Raw genomic sequence first — 22857 nt, forward strand, 5'->3', positions numbered from 1 at the left:
TTTCATAATTAAAAAAGAAAACTTTCCTCAAAATCAATTCCCTTAAAAAGCATAATGTAAAGCAAAGCATCTAGCTAGTAGGGCCCCTGCATGTTGCTAAAGGGCAGCTTGGAGTGGCAGGTACAACCTTGGACTTGGACTTTGACGACCAGAGGCAGGGCTAGCCATTGACCCATCACCACAGGTTGAGCCTCATCTGTAAAATAATGACATCAACAGCTGCCTGCCCGCCTGACAGATGGGTTAGAGATAATGTATGTTGAACACCTAGCACTGTGTTTACTCCAAGAAGGTGGCCCTTAAATGTTAACCACTCTTATTGTTACTATTTCTATCAGTGTTGTCATTATTCACAGTACTCATAACACATACATACTTCCCTCAGAAAAGTATGTCTTTGGTCCGACCTACCAATGCAGTTCATGGACCCATGGTCATAGGTTGTTCCACCTGAGTGTTTGCTGAAGCTGCGACCCACGTTCTCCATTCCATTGCCCAGAGTGCTCAGCCAACTCCCCACCCAGCCACGTGTTTGGTCAACAAAGGGAGCTTGTCTTAAGAGAGTGAGTGGATTAGGTCAAACTATAACTACTTTCAGAAAAATAACAATAATAGTAACTTTTAATAGTGTTACGGTGCCTTTCACACTTTCTGGTGTTTCCATGTATGTTAGCTCATTTTTTTCTCACGCGTGTAAGAGAAGTGATATACTTTGTGGGAGCAATTTGACCTGCTTCCCCTCCGTTTTGGCACTAGCTGCATGTCCCTGACTTACCTTTGTGTGCCTCACTATTTTCAGCTGTGGAATGGAGTCATAGCAGTGTACAACTCACAGGGTTCTCGGAAGATGAATGAGCTAACGTATGTTAAGTGCCTACATTGACACATTAGTGCTCAGTATTAGAAGCCATAGTGGAGTCTGTGTTTCCTTATTTTACTTTTTAAGTGTTCTTGAAGAAACTGTCTTTTATTAGGCAGCTACTAAATGCAAGGTGCTTTCACATATTGTATTCCAGTCCATTCTGTCCTGAAACCCAAAAGATGAAACTTGCTCAAGACCACAGCTTGCAAGTGGTCGAGCTGAAATGAAACTCTAGGCTGCTGCTTTTCCTGGGTACCCTGACACCCATGTACCACTTGACATTCTTGGAATAGTGATGGAAATATTTTCCTCTATGCACATACCTCAGGCTACTTTTTTTAAAGTGACATTATGACGTTTGGTCTGGTATTTGGAATTATTTAAAATAATACCCAAAACACCTCTGTAAGTTTAATTTAACAACATTAAACTGAACTTTATGGAAGAATATAATTGAGTAAAACTTAAGACACTCAACACAGACCATTGGGCTTTGATTGCATCCCATGCCTTTTTCCAAATCACTTAGAGAGAGTGGATTTTGGGGCCAGTATGCATTTGCAATTGGTGTTTCCATTACGCTTCACAGCTGTCGGCTTGCTCTAGGCCAGTGGTCGGCAAACCTCGGCTTGAGAGCCACATGCGGCTCTTTGGCCCCTTGTGTGTTCTAACGCCACTTCTTCAAAATAGACTCGTCCAGGCCGAAAACCAACTTCTGCGCATGGGCCACAAAGTTTCAATCGCACTATACATGCATTCCCACACGTGGTATTTTGTGGAAGAGCCACACTCAAGGGGCCAAAGAGCCGCATGTGGCTCGCGAGCCGCAGTTTGTCGACCACTGCTCTGGGCCAGTACTTTTCAAACTTGTGTGTGCATCAGAATTGCGCTGAGGGCTTGTTAAAACACAGATTGCTGGCCTTATCCCAGGGTTTCTGAATCAGTAGTGTGAGGAGGGGTGCAAGAATTTGCATCATTTTCAGATGATGCTAAAGCTACTGGTCTGGGTACCACATTTTAAGAACCAATGCTCTAGATTAGGAGCAGGCAAACTTCTGTAAATGGCCAGATCTGTCACAACTACTCAACTCTGCCCCTGTAGCTCAAAAATAGCCATGGGCAATTGAAAGCAAACGACGGTAGCTTTGTTCCAGTGTTTTAGGAGCACTGAAATTTGAATTTCATACATTATAAAACATTGTTTTTCTTTCGATTTTTGCAACCATTTTATAAACATAAAAATCACTTTTAGTTGGGTGGGCTGTATAAAAACAGGCAGCAGGCCAGGCTTGGCCTTGGGCTATCGTTTGCCAACTCCTGCTGTGCAATTATGATATGTTGGGGATTTCCAAAACTACTGTTTTAATTATAAAAGTTATTCAAGTAAATGTTTTTTTAACCTAACAGTTTAGAAGAAAATAAAATGATTCGAGAAGCCTTCATCCCCAGCCCCAATCATATGTCCCAGAAATAATCACTATTGATGAATAGCAATCTTCAGAAATACTATAGGTATATTTAAACTTATGTAAATGTATAAGCTCTTTTTACATTAATGGGCAGTTTATAAATACAAGGTGAGGTAAAAGTAGGTTCACAGTTGTGAGTAGGCCAAGCAGAGTTTATCTTGTATTATTATTTATTAATTATTGTATTATTTTCCACATGAACAACTGTAAACCTATTTTTGCCACACCCTGTATTGTTCAGTATTTGCTTTTTTCGTATGTCAGTGTGTCTTTCCATATCAATAGTAAGAGATGATTTAGCTTATTCTCTTTAATAGGTCCATAGCTGTATAGATATACCATAATATATTTAACCAGTCCCCTACTGGTGGACATTTGAGCTATTCCCATTTTTCCTACCACAAACAATGCTGCAGTAGGGTTCATCTTCATATATCCATCACTGTACGATATCTGCAAGGTAAAGTCTTAGGAGGGTGCATAGCTGAGTCAAAGGATGTGTGCATTTAAAATGTTGATAGATATTTCAAAATTCCTGTTGTGGGTAATTTTAGGACCCTACATTCATTTTCTTTCAGGGTTACACCCTACATTTTTGCTATCTAGTCTTTATTTGACTTGAGCATTCATCACAATGAATTTCAGTATAATGCCTCCCTGCACATGAACTTAACACAGAGTAGTAATCAGATCGAGGGCAAAAAGTGCAGCTGGCAATTTGTCCGTGATTTTTCACGGCGTTAAAGAATGAAAAGCCACCCAAACAGTACCCCGAGTTTCAGGTCACCCAGGACACTGCTGCGTAAGGTACCACAGCAGAAATGGTTCTTTTTACAGACCCGGTGCTCCGCAGATGTTTCTATATGTTTATTTTCCATGGGAGTAGAGTTTTCCATTGTCAAACATTTATGTAAACATAGTATTAGCTAATAAATATGCCGTGCTACTATTTTATTAGAACTGAGAACGCCACTGCTTTTCTTTCTATTTGGGGCTTTTCCTCTCTGAGCCAGTAAAGAATTAGAATAATGATTTAATAGGCAACAACACAACATCTTCAAATGTAGCACCATGTTCGGTGTTTTTTTTTTTTTACTTAAAACATGTCTCTTTCTGCTCCTAGGTTGTCATAGAATCTTCTCTCCACCACTCAATCATATCTTCTTACACAAGCAGTCAAGCAGTCAACAAAGAAGAAATTTCTTTTTCCGGAGACAAAGAGAGATTTCACACAGTATAGTTTTGCCTGCTGCAGTTTCTTCCGCTCATCCAGTCCCCGAGGTACTGTATCGCCTATTATCTGCTGCCTTTTCCAGCCAAGATAAAGGTTAGCTGCAGAAGCAATCAAATGTTTTTGCACGTTTGATTTCTAAGCTGTTTGAAATATAATTTTTAAACTTGGTTTGTGATTTTAAATTGTCATTTGAGAAGTTTTAACATCCTGTAGTTCTATAAGGTTAATTTTTTAAAATAAAGAGCTGAGCTTATAATTGCTTATCTTACTTAGAATTAAAATTTCTATCATACAATTTCCTATGTTAACATGAAGATAAAACTACATGCATGTAGGTTGTTTTGTTTTTTTTGAGAAAAAAAATGACTGTAACACTGGGATCATTCAAGAGAGATTACTTGAAACTAATACACTAGATGCTTTTTTCTAAAGCCTGCTCTTTTGCTCTTCATGTTATTAATGCTGCTGTCTTCGAATCTCCTTTACAGTAAATTAAAGAAAACATCTTGCCTCAGCATTCTTGATTTTTTTTCTATAGATTACAGTTCTATGGAAAGGCAATCCTTTTTCTTTAATGCCATATAAAGGAGGTGTGCGGGTTATTTAGGAAGAACAGGAATGGCTGAAAGAAATTCAGATTTGTCACAAAAATCACCTGCTTTCCCCTTTATGCATTTTTTTACACTGAACCCACATTAAGTATATTATATTTCCTGAAGGTGAGTGACCTCGTTCTGTGGCAGGGGCTGACGAGACAGGCCACCAGAGCCCAAAGTATGTTCCTGGTATTTTCTTAGTTAGAAAAGAAAAAAAATCTCTGGAGAAGGAAATGTATTGTTTTAGAATTTCAGGGATAGTCCAATTGCCCTTCTGCCTGTGGTTGTAACCTGGCCCGATCACAAAGCAGAGACAGGGCACAGAGCCGGGGGGGGGGACTGGGAGCTTTTGGGAAAGCTGTTGGGGAGAGATGTTCCTCCAGGGCTCAGCTGTGGCACCTGAGCATGGCCTTACCTGTGTCGGAAAGGACCGTCTGACACCAGCAAGGTGAAGGTCCTTCCGTCCTGCCTGATGCTCTGCCAGAGTTGCTGTGATGTCAATTTTTGAATAGTGTTCTCTCTCTCAGCTCCCTGACCCCATCTCCTGTGTAGGCAAAACTTTGAGACTGAGAGACGCTCTGGGTGTGAGACAGAGCGTGTTTTCTGTGTACTGCCTATGGATTTGAATAAATGATGGAGAATGTGCTACCAGGGTAATCTGAGGTGAATGTTTTGAGTTTGGGGGGATACTTTGTTATTTTTTAACAAATGATAGAAGCACTCTGTGTAGTTTAACGTACTTAAGAAGAAAGAGAAAGGGGGGAAAGCCGTTTTATTTTATTCTCTAGTCCCTTATTAGTTTGGGTAGCGCTGTGAAGAGCAAGAAAAGTGTGTGTGCAATAGGCTTCGATGGCCTTGACAGTCAGCCTTTTACATATATTCATTGAGAGAGGGTGTTGTGAGCTATCCTTTGCATAAATTTTATCTTTGTGTTAAGAAGATGAAAGTGCTCTTAATTAGCCATTTGACAATTTGGAAGCCTGGTGCTGTTTTCCATCAATGACAGCGTGCTTCTCACGGGGCTGGGAGAAGGCAGAAAAGAAACTACTGTTTGTTTTGACCAGAAGTCCACTTCAGGCCAGTTTGACTCAAAGCACAGTAAGGTTAATAGACCGTCCAGAGACAGCACTAACAGGCAATGCTAAGTTCAAAAGGGCAGGCGAAGGACCCGGGGCAGCCTGCAGGGGCTGTTGTGCCGGCCTCGGAGGTCGGCTCCGGCAGGAAGGGCAGAGCTCCATGAAGCAGGAGGCTGTGTCCGAAAAAATGCTCCCATTGTCGCGCGCTGGGTTCTGATCTTCGTTTTCAATCCTTTCTCCCCCAGCACATAAAGAAGCCAGACTATGTGACGACAGGCCTTGTGCCCGACTGGGGAGACAGCATAGAAGTTAAGAATGAAGATCAGATCCAAGGGCTTCGTCAGGCCTGTCAGCTGGCGCGTCGAGTCCTCCTCCTGGCTGGGAAGAGTTTAAAGGTGGCGTCTCCCAAACCTCCCAAGGACTTACATGAGGGCCAACAGACCCTCTCGCTTTTCCTCTTTCCCTTTAACGCCTCTTTTGTACACATGTAATTGGTTACCAATTAAGTAAAGCCTTGGGATAGGGGAAGGGGATTGTATTGTTTTATGTGTGTATTCAAGAGATGGTTTAAAATCCAGGCTCGGTTTTAAATAGAATTCTGGAGATGCGCTGGGCTCAGTCAGCCTATGCAAGTGGATCAGTGGCAGCCGGCTTTGACTTTTGCCCCCTTCCTCCTGCCCGTAGTTTCTGCTTTTATTCCCCACGGTACTCCGTGTGCCTGAAGAGCTGCTTGCCTCAGTCTTTGTCTACTATTTTCCTGCATTAGCTCTGCAGAGTAAGATCAGACCAGATACACAACGCCATGGGTAATAGAGCGATGTAATTGTTACACCTGTCTTACTATAAGATTTGGTCCTTTCAGGATCATCTGAAACACTCTGCTGTATAAGGATCATACATGAAAATATGGGCCTGTAGTTTCAAAAAGGTGGGCAGAATTTAGGGAGTGAGACTCACCGATGAAATGACTTAAGGTACCATCTGGGTCATACTCTTCTTATAGCAACGTAACTAAACATAATGTGACTATACAATGACACAGGAAGTTATTGAAGAAATAGTTCATTTTTAATAAAAGTTTTAGAATTTTATTCATGATTTGTGTGTTTAAGATATACTTCATGTGCTCATAAAACTAGATTATAGTTTTTCTTTTATGTGTGGATTCAAGAGAAAAATATTTTTAAAAAACATTGACTTATTTAGGTATGAAGGAAATCAAGATCAGTGAAAATGAAATCTATAAAATATGTATCAGACTCAGTTTTTTACATGATCTATAATTTTTCTATGCCATTGCTGCAAAACCCATGTAATGTTCCTCTGAGATATGGGTTGACCTAATTTTCAAGCTTTGTCATCTAAACTGACAACAAATTTTGAGTATTTATTTATATGTTTCTGTTAGCCCAGGTTACTAACCATTGAGGAAGAGGAAGGAATTACCTGAGGACATACTTTTGAAATGTTCAGTCTAAAAAAGTCATGTCATTTAATGACTCACAAATTATCTGAAGGATCTTAAGAGTTTAAAATTTCCATTTCCATTTCCTAATGGTCCACAGCACCATCATATACTTAAATGACTATCAAAAAGGCACAATTTTGGATTTTCATGTTAATCATAATTAATTAACATTTTGTACTACAAGTTTATCACAGTAGATGTATATACTCTTGCTTGGAAGTGCTGTAGCTAAAAGCATAGTCAGTAGACACAAGAAATGTCTTTAGCTGTCATTGCACAATTTCTCTATTTAATATTCTAGGTTGACATGACAACTGAAGAGATAGATGCTCTTGTTCATCAGGAAATCATCAGTCATGATGCCTACCCCTCACCTCTAGGCTATGGAGGCTTTCCAAAGTCTGTTTGTACCTCTGTAAACAACGTGCTATGTCATGGTATTCCTGACAGGTAGTCATTGCTTAATAACATATTGTTCCTTTGGAAACTAAAACATGAAACTAAGATCTACAACATATGGTGAAAGACACTATTGTTTAATTGAAACCCACCTGCAAACTTTTGAAGCTGATTATGTTAAAACAAAAATTTGAAGTATTTTGCCTCAAAGTGCACATGATACCCCCATTTAATGTTTGTTAAAGCAGTCTGTAATCCAAAAAAGTAGTTATGCATTAAATGCTTCTTTAATATTAGTTATCAACTGTTTTGGCTCTTTGCAAAATTAAGGTAACTCATAAGTACTTTTTTATTTTTTAAAGACTAGTAGACTTACAAATAGCAATATGTTCATACTATATATTTCTTGTAAACTTTGATGTGACTAACCTAAGTTAAAGATTCGATATAGTTATTCCATTTATTCCTCCTTTACTCCAAATTATCATTGCAACTCATTGGGTTTGTGATAGTAGTCATTAGGTATTTATTTTTATAGCCCTTTTATTGAGATCTGTCTATCACTGTTTTTCCCCTGTTTATGTTTCAGTCGACCTCTTCGGGATGGAGATATTATCAACATTGATGTCACGGTGAGTAAATCGTATAAAAAATAGTCTTTGATCAACTTCAGAACTGCTGGTAGCAACAGGAAGAAGAGTGGATTGAAAACGTGAACTGCACCGATGGAAGTGCTGTTTACCTCTGGGCCCAGACACAAGCAGCTGGTTTCCTTTTTTGTTTTTAACTCTGTTTATTCCAAGTAAACCCAGGCCTGACTTGAATTTAGGGCTGGAATCAGATGCACTGAGATCAATGTTGGCCTAAGTGAAATGTCAACCCAATCCTGCTATGTGTCATGTTTTTGAGAAGGTGTAATTGTTATTGATCCACTGTGTAGTTAATGCAGAGCACCGCCGCACTGGGCAGCTGCCGAAGCTAGATATGTATGAGATGAGCTAACGCGAAGAAAGCCAGCATTTTTCCTTCACTCTGCCAAGATTGATCTTCCTCTTCCTGCTGATTTTGAGTGGGGCCTGTCATTATCTTACTCTGTCATTAGAGGCCACGTTGGCCTGTGTGTGTCAGTCTATTTGGACAGCAACTCTTTTGCTAGCAGTGTTCTGAGATTTATTAAAATCCCTGAAGGTAGCACCATGTTCCATTTCTGGTATAGAGAGCCTTGAAATCAAAGCATCCCAGCGGAACGGCTTTCTCTCTAAACTTAAGTTTTCACCAAATGGTTAACAGCCTTTCTTTTAAATAACAACCCAAAATAATTTAGCCTAGAAACTTCAAATGTACAAGCTCTAAAACCTTTTCTAATATTCTTAGCCCTTGACTACTTTCAGAGGTGGCGTGTTTGTGCGTTGGCAGTTCATTTTGCTAGAAAGTTTGGTAATGATACCTTTGGATTAAGTAGATTATAAATAAATTCTATACATCTGATGATTAATAAATAAATTTTAAGTAACTACCATTTAAATATCTGATGAGAACTGGTTAAGATAGATAGTATTGAAGCATGACAGTTTCTATTAATGAAGCAATGATTTTCTGCTTGAATCTTTTATTGAATTAATTGGGGTTACATTGGTTAATAAAATTATATATATATATAGGTTTCAAGCATACAATTCTATAATACATCATCTGTATTTTTTTCTAAGATATGTTTTTATTGATGTTTAGAGAGAGAGAAAGGGAGTAAGAGATAGAAACATTGATGAGAGAGAAACATCCATCGGTTGCCTCCTGCATGTCTCTTCCTTGGGGATTGAGCCTGAAACTTAGGCATGTATCCTGACCAGGCATCTAACCAGTGACCTCTTGGTGTAGAGATGGATGCTCAACCACTGAGCCACACCCACTGGGCCATCACCTGTATATTGTATTGTGTGTTCACCACCCAAAGTCAAGTCTCCTGCCATCACCACTTATCTCCCTTCCCTCCTTCTTTATCTCACCCACCCTCCTTTCCCTCTTGTGTCTATGAGTTTGTTGGTTTTTTTCAGTTAATCCCTTCACCTGCTTCACCCAGCCCTCCAAGTCCCTTTCCTCCCTGACAGCTGTCAGTCTGTTCCCTGTACCTATGAGTCTATTTCTGTTTTATTTGTTTGTTTATTTGTGCATTAGATTCCACAAATAAGTGAGATCTTATGATATTTCTTTCTCTGACTGGCTTATTTCACTTAGCATAATATTCTTCAGGTCCATCCATGCTGTCTCGAAAGACAAGATTTCCTCTTTTTTTTTTCTTTTTTTCGAACAGGTGGTATTCCATTGTGTAAATGTACCACAGCTTTTTATCCACTCGTTTACTGATAGTCATTTGGGCTGCTTCCAGATCTTGGCTATTATAAATAGTGCTTCAGTGAACATAAGGATACAGAGGAAATGTTTTTAATAATAGTTATTCTATATCCGATCATGAAACTTAGGTAGGAGAGGGAATGAGGTGGAAATTGGCATCCAGTAGTTTTCAGTCAGATTTTTAATTGTTCAGATTAATTAATTTTTTTCATATCAATTTGTGTGACAGAATAGCCAAAGATTCTTTTATTGCTAAAACTCTTTTCTATCTTTGTGTGCTACTTAAAATACTTAAACATTTGCTCTATACATATTCTGTTGGTATCTTTCAAACTCAGAATCATGTGGCAAGAGATATTTTATGAAGTGTACCTGAAATAAAGTATTTTTCATGATACACCTTTCTTTTGGATTGTACCTGATTTGGGGGTTTTACTTTTATTTTCTCACCTAATCAGTCACCCCCTAATAAAATATTGCTGCTTTCAGTGAAATCAGGCATACTCTTCCCTATTGCTTTCAGTGTGTTCAAGGAGAATATTCCAAGCTTTTTCTATGTTTCCTGAAGGCTTTTCACACACACTTCCATTTTTAACATTCAAATAATTTCATAATTGCAAAATTCATAAAGCAAAGTGAAATATTTTCAATGTTAAGAAATGTGAAGCGGTCAAGGAAATATATAGGTTAGTATCTGAACAAATTATATTTCTTGTGAAATATTTTATTAAGTGAAATATCCCATTATTATTTCATATTATATTAGAAAATACTCATTGCATGTTATAATTGTTTATGTCTAGTATATATCACAAGAAAATAGATTTCTTTTTCCCTTGAGAATTGAATGTTTAAAAATAGATTATGCAGTGCCCATAGTAGTTGCTCAATAAATATTTGTTAAATAAATGAAGTGAAAAATAAGAATAGTTTGTGGGTATAAACAGTAATTATAGATAGCTGTCACAGACTTTCAAAAGTATTGTTATTTCCATATATATTGACTCTTTCAAGGAGTCATTTTGAAAGCTAGCAAAAGTAATATGAAAAGACAAATAAAATTTTTTTAAATTCATTTTTACTTAAATAGCAGTTATGCAAACATTCAGATATACAAACTTTAAAAATAATTACTCTTATTAGTAAATGTTATATACTTGTATATAAAATTAAAACTTACACTTTCTTGGGTTACAAATGGGAATAAACATATAGAACACTGTTCCATTGTAAAATATTTAAGATACTTTTATACCGTAGGAAAAAAAAACACTGGATTGGAAGCCAATAATCCATCATATTGATCTGGATCCACCTCTATATTCTGCCACTAACCTTAGACAAGTTACTTGTTTACCTCAATTTACTGACTTTTAAAATGAAGACATATTAAAGACTTTTCCTGTTTCCCTCACAGTGTGTGGGAGAGTATTTTTAAAGGTAGAATTGTACACAGATTTAAGTTATTAATTCAGTTTAGAAAGCTCAGATAAACATTTTTGTAACAATTTCTGCATTTTACTTTTACTTGAGAAAAAAATGTGAAAAATAATTGCATAGGACAAATTTATGCAAAATAGCACATTTCATGCTACATTGATGGATCAGTATTCTAATAATCTTCTCAAACTTTTGTATTTATCGTGTTTGGTAATTATTGATTTTTATAATGAATGTTATCTTTCAAGATCATACAGGGACTGCTAAATCATTGAAGACTGATAAAAATAATTTTTTTATAATTTTATTCTTAACACTGTTTTCTTATATTTTAAGTCTTTAAATATTGAAGTGTAGTGTTTCCTGTTAACATTCAGCTATCTGGAACATTCAATAAAGATTTCACTTCCAGGCAAGATTTCTCATTTCTATATTGAGCCACTGTCTGTATAATATCGACATGTCTGTCTTATTTCTTGTCATTATCTCTGACTTCCAAACATAGAACTAGTAAATAAAAGATTGAATATCTTCATGACATTGAAGAAACTTTTCACTATGTTTAATATTGCTAGGTTCAACCTGTTGTAATATTTGTGGGTCAGTATCTTTGGTCACTACATTTTGCATATATAGTTTTGTCTTTTCAAAAAAAGTCAAGAATCAACATGCTACTGTAGCATGGCTAATCAGAATGCTAAAATAGCCACACGAAGTCACTTATTTATTTTAAATTGTGTAATATTATTGCATGGCTTCATCTTTTAAATTTCTGTAAGATTTCAGCATATCTATTTCTTTTTTTGTAGGTGAACTTAAGAGTAATTCTAGAAGGCTAAAACAAGTGAATCCAATGTATACTTTAGAAGAGTAGATTTTAAACAACAACAAATTATTAAATTTCTGCCTATGTTTAGGTCTATTACAACGGCTACCACGGAGACACCTCGGAAACGTTCTTGGTGGGCAATGTGGATGAAGGTGGTAGGAAGTTAGTGGCAGTTGCCAGGAGGTGTAGAGATGAAGCCATTGCAGCTTGCAGAGCAGGGGCTCCCTTCTCAGTAATCGGAAACACAATCAGGTAAGCCTGACACTGACAAGTAAAGGGAGGGTTGGCAAATGGTGCAAGGTTATTGGTGGCTTGGTCTAAAGTTGATGACATGTTTTATGATTCAGAGCCATCATTTCAGTCTGATATCAGTATGTGAACTGCCAGGCTGCAGTTTTGTTCCCTGAGTTAAAAAAAAGAAAAAGAAAAAGTGAATTATATCAGGGTCAACAAAGAAATTTATAGAAGCAGCAAGCAGTATTTGTGGACTGCTTTTGTTTTAGCTTGACATGTTGGTCTGTAGTGTTCCTCTACTCAAAACCACACCAAACATGGAAGAAAGTACCTAAGAAGGAGTTAAATAAGCATCCTAACACTTGGATGATGAGACAGGAGAAAAGCTAAGAGTTCTAAAGGAATGAAATAAACACATTCATGCGATACAGAGGTAAAAAGCCTTAGCTCAAGCAAGCTTTACCATTCAAATCAGTGGATTAGCTAACAGCCTGAAAGGGTGAACTTCTGTCCTGTTGGGTCTGGTTTATTTTTTCTATAAACCATTGTTTACTTTCCACACAGCATTCTGTACTTGCTTTTTTAGTAAATGGGTATTTTCTGAATTCAAGACTTTTTCTTTGTAATCTGTTACCTACTTTTAGATCTTTTCTCCCCATAACTGTTTTAAAGTAGTCATGCAGAATATATGGTTGCTGCTTTTCATTTAAAAGTAATATTTTGCTAAAGATGACCACACCAGTACCTTTTAAAGTATGATTCTCATTAATATGAACCATTGAATGCTTCCCATTTGTCTGAAGGATGGACAGCTTAGTCACCTTGTAAAGATGGTGCCCTTTTTCTTCATAAGCCCTCAAATGCTTTAAGAAAAATGCAGTAAAATATCAGTTAAATGTATTTATGGCTTTAAAAATATTGTAACAGTGTCTGAATCAAACTTTAGTAAAATCTCTTCGGGTTATATCTGGGAAGCTTTTATTGAAGACTTTGAACAAAATTGTGTTTTTGACAGTTTTAAATTATAGGCTAACTAGCCTGGGAAAAAGGGATAGTGTCTCTCTGTTCTTTCATAGGAAATGTTGAATCAGACCCCTACTGGGAAAAGAAATTTAATGCATATCTCACTATCTTACTGTCCATGAATATAATAGAAACGAATTCAAAATGCAGTTTTATTTTTGCAAATGGGATGAGTCGATAGATGTACCTCATATTTTTGAACACCTAGGGTTCAACAAATTTACTGGTGGTGTTCTTGCATTTTAACAAAATTTATTCTTCAGTGGAAGGGGGCAGAGAACACTAGATTCTTATTCAAGCATTCTATCGAGCTCTGCATTCATGGCTGTGTCTAAAGGGCATGTCAGCCTTTGATTCTCTCTGAGAGGTAATTATCCTTTTCCTGTCACGGAACAACAAATGATAGCTAACTACAGAGGCACATTTGCAGTAGTCACATTCATCAACTGCAGGAAAAAAAATTCAATTTAATTGTGCAACACAGCTGCACATGGGCTTTTGAGCATTTCTGTTGTTCTCCCTGTCTCGCTATTCCTCCCTCCAGATCTATTTTTTAAACTTTTTTTCTGGTTATTTTTTCCCCTTTTTTTGTCTCTTCTTCCATTTTTACTCTCTGTACTTTCTTGTTAAAGTAATTTTCCTTTGTGGCTCTCATTCTTTTTTCCCCATTGAAGGCTATGAATGTAGAAAATTATCACAATTACTCATATAATTGAGCCTCTTTGTAGCAAGTGCAACTCCAGTAGCCTTTCTCCATCATGAAAATGGTTTCATTATAGGGTTTTTCATATTCCCTGACACCATCTACACAGAGGAACAGGCGTGCAGATGAGATGTACTAGGAACAGGCTGGATCAGTAAGGTCACAGTAGGAATAATTAGCTCTGCTATGGAAAGAGCATCTAGGCCTTTTACTGCTACATAAATGTACTGTCCGTGGCTTTTAGTCACAAAAAAACTTACTAACAAATGGAGCTCCCGCCTACTACTTTGAAAAAAAGATTTGTATCAACACTACAATTTTCCATCATTAAGACTAATAACACAGAGCCTAGTATACATCAAGGGGAATAAAAAGAAAAATCTCACATTCAAGTGGCGGCTGGGTGCTGACCTTTGTTCCCTTTTTTTGTGTACAACTTAACTGTTTACAAAAAAGAGCCACACGCCACACCAACATGCAGGTGAATTCCAGCTAGTGCTAGCAAAGCCTAGCATTCAGTCGGAAAATCTGATAAATCTCTATGTAGGATAATGCATTTCATTACATATTCACTACATTAATTCTAGATACATTAAAAAAAAGAAGAAGAAGAGAATTGAAAGTGACATTGGATTTTAGCTATTTAAATGCAAAGGTCACTTTTTGCCAAGTACAAATTTGTGTGTATCAGCTCCTTTGAAAACCAGATCAGTCCCAACAACAGCACTTACAAAACTATGTAAAAAATAACAGACAATGAACTTTTTACTTTTACCCTAATACATTTCATTATTTAGATGGTTTGTGTCTGCCACCGGACAGGAAACTGGCCCAGATTCTAACAAATGTTTGCTCTATGGGTGAAGGCAGTGTTTCTGGACATCTATTATTTCACCTTTTCTTATTCAGTCAAACCCTCGAGGGTGTAAATAAACAAGCAATCTCCACCTTTATGCCAAGTACTTGGAATCATTACAGACCTAAGTTTTACAAACATCTTTCAACTCAATCTCGTTTATTTTAAGATATTCACCATGTTTTGCATGGCCTCCCTCTACTGATACAGCATGAAAAGAACATTGAAGCATCTTTTATTAGTATTCTATTACCAAAAATCGAGAGGTCTTTATAGAAAATTTTTTAATTCTTGGAAACCTGAAGGATAGGATGATATCTCTGGAAAAGTATTGGCCAAAAGAGTTTAAACAGTCCTTCCCTGTGTGTCCTTTTGTCTCATGAGGGGTAGTGATCTTTAGGTTACAGTGTGTTATTATCCTCACTGTAGCTTCATTTGCTTTGAATATTTCTAAATCTGTATTTTCATAATTATATCTAGATGGTATGATCAGTACAGATGAGAATATTGTGAATGTGTAGATTCATGCATCACAAATATGTGACAGTTCAATCAAAAATAATTTAAACTTGTAAATGTCATGATGAAAGTATCAATAAACGGTTTTTAATGTTTAATTCATAAGTATATGTTTTGATATTAATTTAGAAGAATATAAAGCAGATTTTGAAAAATAATATCTTTCTATTAGATTATGCACATTTAAACAATAAGTGGCTCAGGCAAAATAAGTCATTTTAATGTCATTTGTGATGGATTTTTCTTGACAGCTACTGTAAATTACAATTATACTGCTTCTCTTTGCACATGAAAGTAAGCATTGCAATAAATTATCTTTTATTTCAATCCATCATGTCTGCTTTTCAGAAACAGAAAACCTCAAATAAAAGTTCAAGAAAAATACAGTAATTTGTGGTCCAGTTTGAAACAAAACAACAAAAAAAGTACCACTCTTTTGGAAAGCAATTACTGGCTTTCAAAAATATTACTAATTATACTTAAACATTTCTTGTCATTAGAGGGAATCATTCCCCTAATTCCTTCATTAAAAGACTACTTAAAATAAAAATCTGGAAACATTAAGCTAAAATGTCATAACTTAGAATATCAGGTGCCATTTAAGATCCTTTAATTAAAGATGTGGCCATTTGGAGAATAGTTTTGTTTAAAAGATTTGTGTAAAAATGGTAATAAAACTATTTCCATGTGCATTTTTATTTTGTTAGAAGAGTATGTACTTAAATATTGGACTCCTCTGCCGTCTTGGGGAATGTATTCTCAGTCATAAAAAGGTAGTTAAAATATATTAAGGATTTTAATTTATTGAGACATTTAATACTTCAATTGAAGAAAACTGCCTCATGAAAAGGAAGTAAACTGAAGAAAATGGTCACAAGATGAAATTCCTTAAGTAAGATTTTTTTTCAACCAAAAACTATAACTGACACATGAACTGTCATAATACAATATAATTTAAAAGTAAGTTTACAAACTTTCATACATCATCTCTCCCCAAATATTCTATATGGGCTTCAGATCATAAATGTGCTCAGGCTAATGCAGAGGTACCCTACTATCTTAGAGGATTTTTAGTTGTGGGCGGGGGGGGGGGGGGGGGTTAAGAAGAGCTAAAACCATAAGAGTTTTTTTCAAAAGATTTCAGCAAAAAGAAGTCAAAATGTCCAGGACAAGAGATCCTTGTGCTCAGAAGTTGGTCATGACCCTAGGGTGGCTGATGTTGGGGAGCACCTGCCGCACTTCTTGGGCACCCCTGCCCACCCAGCTGTTCCCATGTCCCCCAACACACCAGTCAAGAGAATCACACATGCTCCACCTTCCTGTGCCATGATTAAGGATATCACTTCTCACTTTCATGTTAGAGTAGAATTTGCTACTACAAGTCATTTGGCTTGCCTCTATGAAGTTAGATTTAAACCCTAGAATTAGGTACATAATCTTTGCTTCCCATGTATTCCAAAATAATAAAAGGGGTGTGCTTTTAAGTAGCAATTTGGAACATGGATGAGATTTTTTATCCTATTTAGTCCCTGTAGGTATGTGTTAAAAAGCTAACTACCAATCCAAAAAGGAAAGTACTTGGAAAAGCAGACAGAAGGGTATATACTAAGCTCCTGGGAACCAAGCATTGAGATGGGTGTTCGACCAAGGGACTGAAGGAAATCTGTCCTGTTCTTTCCCCCACGGCTGTGAGCCCTCTGACCTCTGCATCCATGACAGATACATTCTATGGTCCTCGGATAGCTGGGAGTTCCCGCGGAATCCAGGCAGTGAATTGTTGTAGGAGAATGCACTCAGATATCTTAGGCACCTAGTAATTGCAGAGCTTCTTTTATAAAGAGGAATGAGAGGTATGATGGGGAGGGGGTGGGACCCCAAGTGTCTTTCCAGAGTGGGCTTTCTTCCTCTCCTTTCATCGGAAATTAAAATGAAGATTGCCAGTGTAACGCACATTTAAGATGTAGCTGTGATGCCTGCCAATCAGAACCTTTAAAAAAAAAAAAAAAAACGTAGGTGGTTTTTTTCCTTTAAGAAAATAGAACAGTTTGTATAGAATGCTCTTAGAATCAATGAGATTTGTTGAAACTGAAGTAACATTACAGGTTTAGGTAGAGCCCATTTTTGTAAAAAAAAAAAAAAAAAAAAAAAATCTAGATCATTATATCTTATTTGATAATATCTCTTCCACCCTCTATCCACTCTTCATCCTCAGTTTCTATTCAGAAATTGTGTGGTACAAATAGAAAAGCCTTGGGAAACTTGTTTAACCTCCCCCAAGTGCAAAGATACATGGAAATAGATTTTAAAAAAACATTGATTTATTAATCCTGTCCTAAGCACATGCTTTGCTTACTTATTTCTATGTTATCAGTTACAAGAACATTAAATCTGAATGAGAGTCTGCCTATCTGCTGTGTAGAGTGACATCCAATATTTTACAGGTCTGGAGATGAAGGTTAAAAATGTTGAGAGAAAAGTACATCAACATTCGTACTCATAAAGACTCTGGCTAAATGCCTTTGAGCTCATATTAAACTGAATGGAGGGTCTTTTGGAAACTCCAGTTTGGAATCTCAGAACTTTGGTTTTGTTAACAATTTAAATAGTGGTCTTGTAAATCCCAATCCATTGTTATGGTTAGGATTCAGGCACTGTGCCCTTCATCCACATGAAAATATAAAAATTAGTGGTATATATGTTTTTTGTCTTTCTGGCACTCCCAGAAATAAAACATGTGCACCTAATTTCAAAAACAATTTATTAACCTTGTAGGTGAAGATCTTATGGTTGGAGTATTATGTACCATATTTTATTTATATGGAATAGATGGAACCTAAATGATGTGGATGTAAAAATAACAAATGAAACATTAAGAATTAGGAATCATAATACTAGTTTTTCTTAACCATCCCAATGGTTAAAAAGCATTCTTTATTATTCCTTTTTTTTTCTTTTTTCTTTTTTCTTTTTCTTTTTTAATTTTAGAGAGGAAGGGAGAGGGAGAGAGAGATACCAGTAGAAACATCAATGATGAGAGAGAATCATTGATCTCTCATCATTGCATGCCCCACACTTGGGACCGAGCCTGAAACCCAGGCATGTGCCTTTGACCAGAATTGAAGCTGGGACCCTTCAGTCTGCAGACTGACACTCTATCCCATGAGCCAAACTGGCTCGGGCTGTGATTCCTCTTAATGGTGTAAGTCTTAAGGAGAAATCCTAAATGATCACAAAGTTTTGTACTGTTTCAAGAATACAGACAAAGCAGATTTGACCTTTTGTGAGAATGTCTGTTTGCAAAATGTATAATGCTTTGAAATAGACCAGAATAAGGGAACTATAGAAAAATGAAGTCACATTTCTAGATTATAAATTTTTTTCTTTCTTTGGTTCCCAACTTGTAGTAAACTGCATAGTCTTTTTGTGAAACCCCATACAGCGCGCAAGTTTTTAATGATCTGCATTATATTCATGTGTGTATCTTGGTTATATTGAACTATATAAGTGTGTGGCACACTCATCTAAAAGTGGTCTTGTTTGAACATTGTGCTAAGGTCAATGAAGCAAACTACTGTACTGTGTTAGATACATACCTTTTTTCTTCATTTATCCAAAGGGAGTTTTATAAGCAATGGCAAAAAAATTTGTTCCAGAATAATGAAAACATTGTCATTATCTGACTCTAGTATCTTTTTTTTTATAGAATATTTTAAGTGACTTTGTTTTTATCTATGAATGCATTAAAAACATATCTAATTTAATTAAATATTTTGTTTGGTCACTTTTAAAGCCACATCACTCATCAGAATGGTTTGCAAGTCTGTTCACATTTTGTGGGACACGGGATAGGATCTTACTTTCACGGACATCCGGAAATTTGGCATCACGGTAAGAAAGTTAACTTGGGAGCTGTTAATTGAGTGGATTCAGGATAAGGCAGTTTTGCTCCTGAAGCTCTAACTTTGGATCCACATTATCATCCTTTTGTACGTGTGGATTCAAAATTAGAATTCAAAGGGTTCATAATCATAACCAGCACATTACTATGTTACTGGATTAGTGCCCAGTAGTTTCAATCCCAAAATAAGATTTATTTTGCGCCGAAACCGGTTTGGCTCAGTGGTAGAGCGTCAGTCTGCGGACTGAAAGGTCCCAGGTTCGATTCCGGTCAGGGGCATATACGTTGGTTGCGGGCATATCCCTGGTAGGGGGTGTGCAAGAGGCAGCTGGTCGATGTTTCTCTCTTATCGACGTTTCTAGCTCTCTCTCTCCCTTCCTCTCTGTAAAAAATCAATAAAATATATTTTTTTAAAAAAAGATTTATTTTGCTTTTTGTCTTCTCTTGAAGAGTGATGGCTGGAAGGCACAAGGAATATTTATCTAGGAAAAGTTACTGGAATCAAGATACCGCTGCATCAGTGTCCCAGCAGCGTGCACATAGGACTTTTCTGTTTTCCTTTTTCTACCCCTTCTCTCTCGCTGCTGACTGTTGTGGTTAAACTTCATCACATCCTCCACAGCGATGACAGCTGATGTATTTAGCAGCATGTACTCTTTAGTGATGTCTAGATTATACCCACCCTGTGTCCCTTCCCCAGAATCTCCTGTTTTTCACCGCCTGGGTGTGCACCCTACAGTGGGGAAGCAGGGTGGGCCACAAGGCACTGGAGGCAGGGGGTGAGGGGAGAAGATTGGGGTCAGGGTAGGAGGCAGTTCTTTGAAGCACCCCAGAGACCAAAGGACCCTACGCAGGTGGGCATCCCCCTTGGCTACTTGGGAATAGTCCCTGGAGGAACTACTGCCTGGGCCCCATGCCCTGGAAGGCTCCTGGAGATGCATCAGGTCAGCACTCCCTTGGGGCCCAAGAGCCCCACCTGAGGCCCAGGAGGAAGTGCAGAAAGGGCCTCTTAGACATGTGCCCCACCCAGAGCTAACACTCGGACTTCCTGAAGTCACCCCTGACCTTTCCTCCTACGGTAGCCTGCCTTCCCTTTGCATCTGTTCCCCAAGATGTCTCTGTTTGGGTTGGGGATAGATCACAAGGCCCAGGACCCAGCAAAGCCAGGAGACCTCATGGCAAGTGGCCAGGGCAGCAGAGGATCCTGACAAATGTCAAACACTCCTGCTAGGCCTTGACCCCCAGGTGCAGAAAATGCAAAGACAGACCCAGGAGCCCCGTGTTTAACCCTGGGTTGTTAGTGAACACCCAGGATTCTAGAAACCTCCACCCTCCTACCCCAAGAGAAAAAAATAAATAAAATAAATTACCAAGTTTTTTGAGCAGCCCAACCCCTCTAATTCTGTTTCTGTCTTTTTCTCCATTTCCCATTCCCTTTCCCCCTACCCCATCTTTTATTTCTTACAGCAAACGACAGCGATCTGCTCATGGAGGAGGGGATGGCCTTCACCATAGGTCAGTGCGGGCGCTCCTCTTCAGAGCTGCGGCTCCCCCAGCAGAAGCATCGGCAGTGGCGCTGGCCTAGGCCAGGCAGTCTCGTGAAGGGCTAATAAAGCCAATCAGCATAATGAAATAATTCAAATGCAGAGTAAACCTGATTAAATAATATCCTAGAGCCCATCTTCCTAAATCAGATACTTACCGACACATTTAGAAGAGGCAGCCCTCCACCCTCTAATTCTGTTACCAATGCAATGTGGTGTTTGGGTTTTTGGTGTGCGTGTGCGTGTGTGTGTGCGTGTGTGTGTGTGTGTGTGTGTGTGTGTGTTCGTTAACACCCAGGAGCTGGAGACAATTATGTCCCTTGCTCCCTGTCAGCGGTGCCATGTACTCTCTGTGGCCCATTCCTGGCTGATCATGTGATTAGTGTCACCAAAAAATTCCAATCACCTAAAACCCGGAAGGCATCATGTTTCTGACTGGGACTTAATGGAGAAGCAATTAGAGTGAAATAAGAAAACTGTTATTTGCTGATTAATGAACATTTTGAGCATGTTTTTTTTTTTTAATATTTTTTAAAAACTCGCTGGTATTTATAAGAGGGACTGGTGTTTGGGTGGTTATTATCCACAGGGTCCTAATTAAGTCTTGATTAAAATGCCCTTTTTCCTCTAAAAAATTAGGAACTAGGCAACTTCATAACATTCTGAATGCGGTAACGTTTCCTCTTCCTACTGTTTAGTTTGTAGTATACTATGCACGCAACATCAATTATGAGCCCTTGCAATGTGACAACATGAGCCCACGGGGGGAGTACTGGGGAGGAGGGGGGAAACCTTCTTACTCTCTTTTTTTGATCATCAGTGGAAACAGTGTTTGACAGGAATCTGATTAGTTCACGCAGTAAACATTTCCCCTCTTACAGAGCCAATCATAACCGAGGGATCCCCAGAATTTAAAGTCCTGGAGGATGCGTGGACCGTGGTCTCCCTGGACAATCAGAGGTGGATACTTCTCAGTGGTTTGGGAAGGGAAGGTTCACCCCGGGCGCTGGCTGGCGAGCTGTGCTCCCCGGCCCGCCGCTCGCCAGGGGCGTCCTGACCTACACCCCTGTCTCTCCCCACCCCGTGTGTTTCAGGTCCGCCCAGTTCGAGCACACCGTGGTCGTCACGTCGGAGGGCGCTCAGATCTTGACCAAACTGCCCCACGAGGCCTGAGGAGCGGCCCCGAGATCGCAGAGGCTGGGCGCCTTCTCTCCTGCATCGCCGAGATCCAGCTGGAGAACGGAATCCAGCTGGAGAACTTGGAGCAGGACCGCCGGAAGGCTGGTGGCGAACAGCCTGCCCAGGACCCAGAGGCGGCTTGGAAAACGCCGTGGGGGTGGGCGGGGGGTTGGGGGACGGGCATCTGGGAACGCAGATCTGAAGCCCTGCGTGGCGGTGCGGCTACTTCCTGACATCCTGGAGGGGACTGTGTTTCCGGAGGGGGAATGGGACGTCCTCCTTTGGAAGACGAATGATTCCTGTAGGTGCACGGTTTTCTCTTTCCCTTGTCTTACCTCTGCCCAAGTAAAAAGCTCCCCCCTCAACCCCATTGTGTCTGCGCCCCTAGTCTCTGACGGTCACTAGTGGGGGCAGAGGGTAGTTGGTTAACTTTTGAGTTTCTGAACTTTTCATATGCCCCCGCATAAAGAAAAACCGGAGCCCGGCCGTTAGGTGGAATTTTTTTGTCACTTTTTACCCCATTGTGGGCCCTCCACTGGCTAGCCCCTGCGCCCCAGCCCTTCCCGTTCTTTCCCTTGATAGCGGCTTTGCAATGAAAGATCAGCCCGACTGGAAGGAGGGGGTAGCTACAGACCCGTCTTTTCCTGTGGCCCCGGGCCTGGCTCTTCTGCAGGCTTGATCAATCTAAAAACACGACTTCCTGATCCCCTGCAGCTTTTCCTCCCTGGCCCTCAGCCTGCCCTGCAGTGCCATCCCAGAGGTTACTTTTGCAAGACCCTATGTACACACACACACACACACACACACACACACACACACGTTCGTTGCACTAGGAAATGATGCATGAATCCCAGGCTGCTGTAGCCCCTAATCTAACCTCTCCCCATACTGGCTCCCTTCAGACCACACTCTAGCACTGGGGACCCAGAGGTTCCCAGCAAGAAGAGATTCGGGATTTTTTTTTTTTTTTTTTTTTTTTTTTTAGGGCAAAGGCCTAGTTAGCAGGATTGATTGAAGCTGGTGAGTTTCATGCACTTCAGCCTCTTGCTCACGGCTCCACCTGCTTTAGGAAATCCAGAGATCCACATTTTTTGTCCCCAGACCCATTCCTTGTGCTAGCTCCCCAGGACCTGCTCATACGTGGGCCCAGGGGTGGAGAGGGGCTGGGCCCCTGGC

General features: G+C 39.0%; 1 protein-coding gene across 4 annotated transcripts in view; it reads left to right on the forward strand.

Moving 5' to 3' along the window:
* METAP1D (methionyl aminopeptidase type 1D, mitochondrial) overlaps positions 1-22051 on the forward strand; it is an 82964-nt gene extending 60913 nt beyond the window's left edge. For 3 of the 4 annotated variants that reach the window (XM_084892354.1, XM_084892355.1, XM_084892357.1), the window contains exons 2-10: positions 3455-3612; positions 5483-5632; positions 7007-7155; positions 7694-7736; positions 11814-11977; positions 18851-18948; positions 20426-20473; positions 21384-21462; positions 21597-22051. In XM_084892354.1, coding sequence (XP_084748480.1) covers positions 3455-3612; positions 5483-5632; positions 7007-7155; positions 7694-7736; positions 11814-11977; positions 18851-18948; positions 20426-20473; positions 21384-21462; positions 21597-21675 — 968 coding nt within the window. In that variant the 3' untranslated portion in view covers positions 21676-22051. Of the gene's footprint in view, positions 1-2269; positions 2375-3454; positions 3613-5482; positions 5633-7006; positions 7156-7693; positions 7737-11813; positions 11978-18850; positions 18949-20425; positions 20474-21383; positions 21463-21596 lie in introns of those variants that run through there. The other variant, XM_084892356.1, reaches the window with a different exon arrangement.
* Positions 22052-22857: the final 806 nt, after the last annotated feature.

The sequence above is a fragment of the Pipistrellus hanaki genome, assembly GCF_964339955.1.
Source record: "Pipistrellus hanaki genome assembly, chromosome: 8".
In the NCBI taxonomy this organism is placed as follows: Eukaryota; Metazoa; Chordata; class Mammalia; order Chiroptera; family Vespertilionidae; genus Pipistrellus; species Pipistrellus hanaki.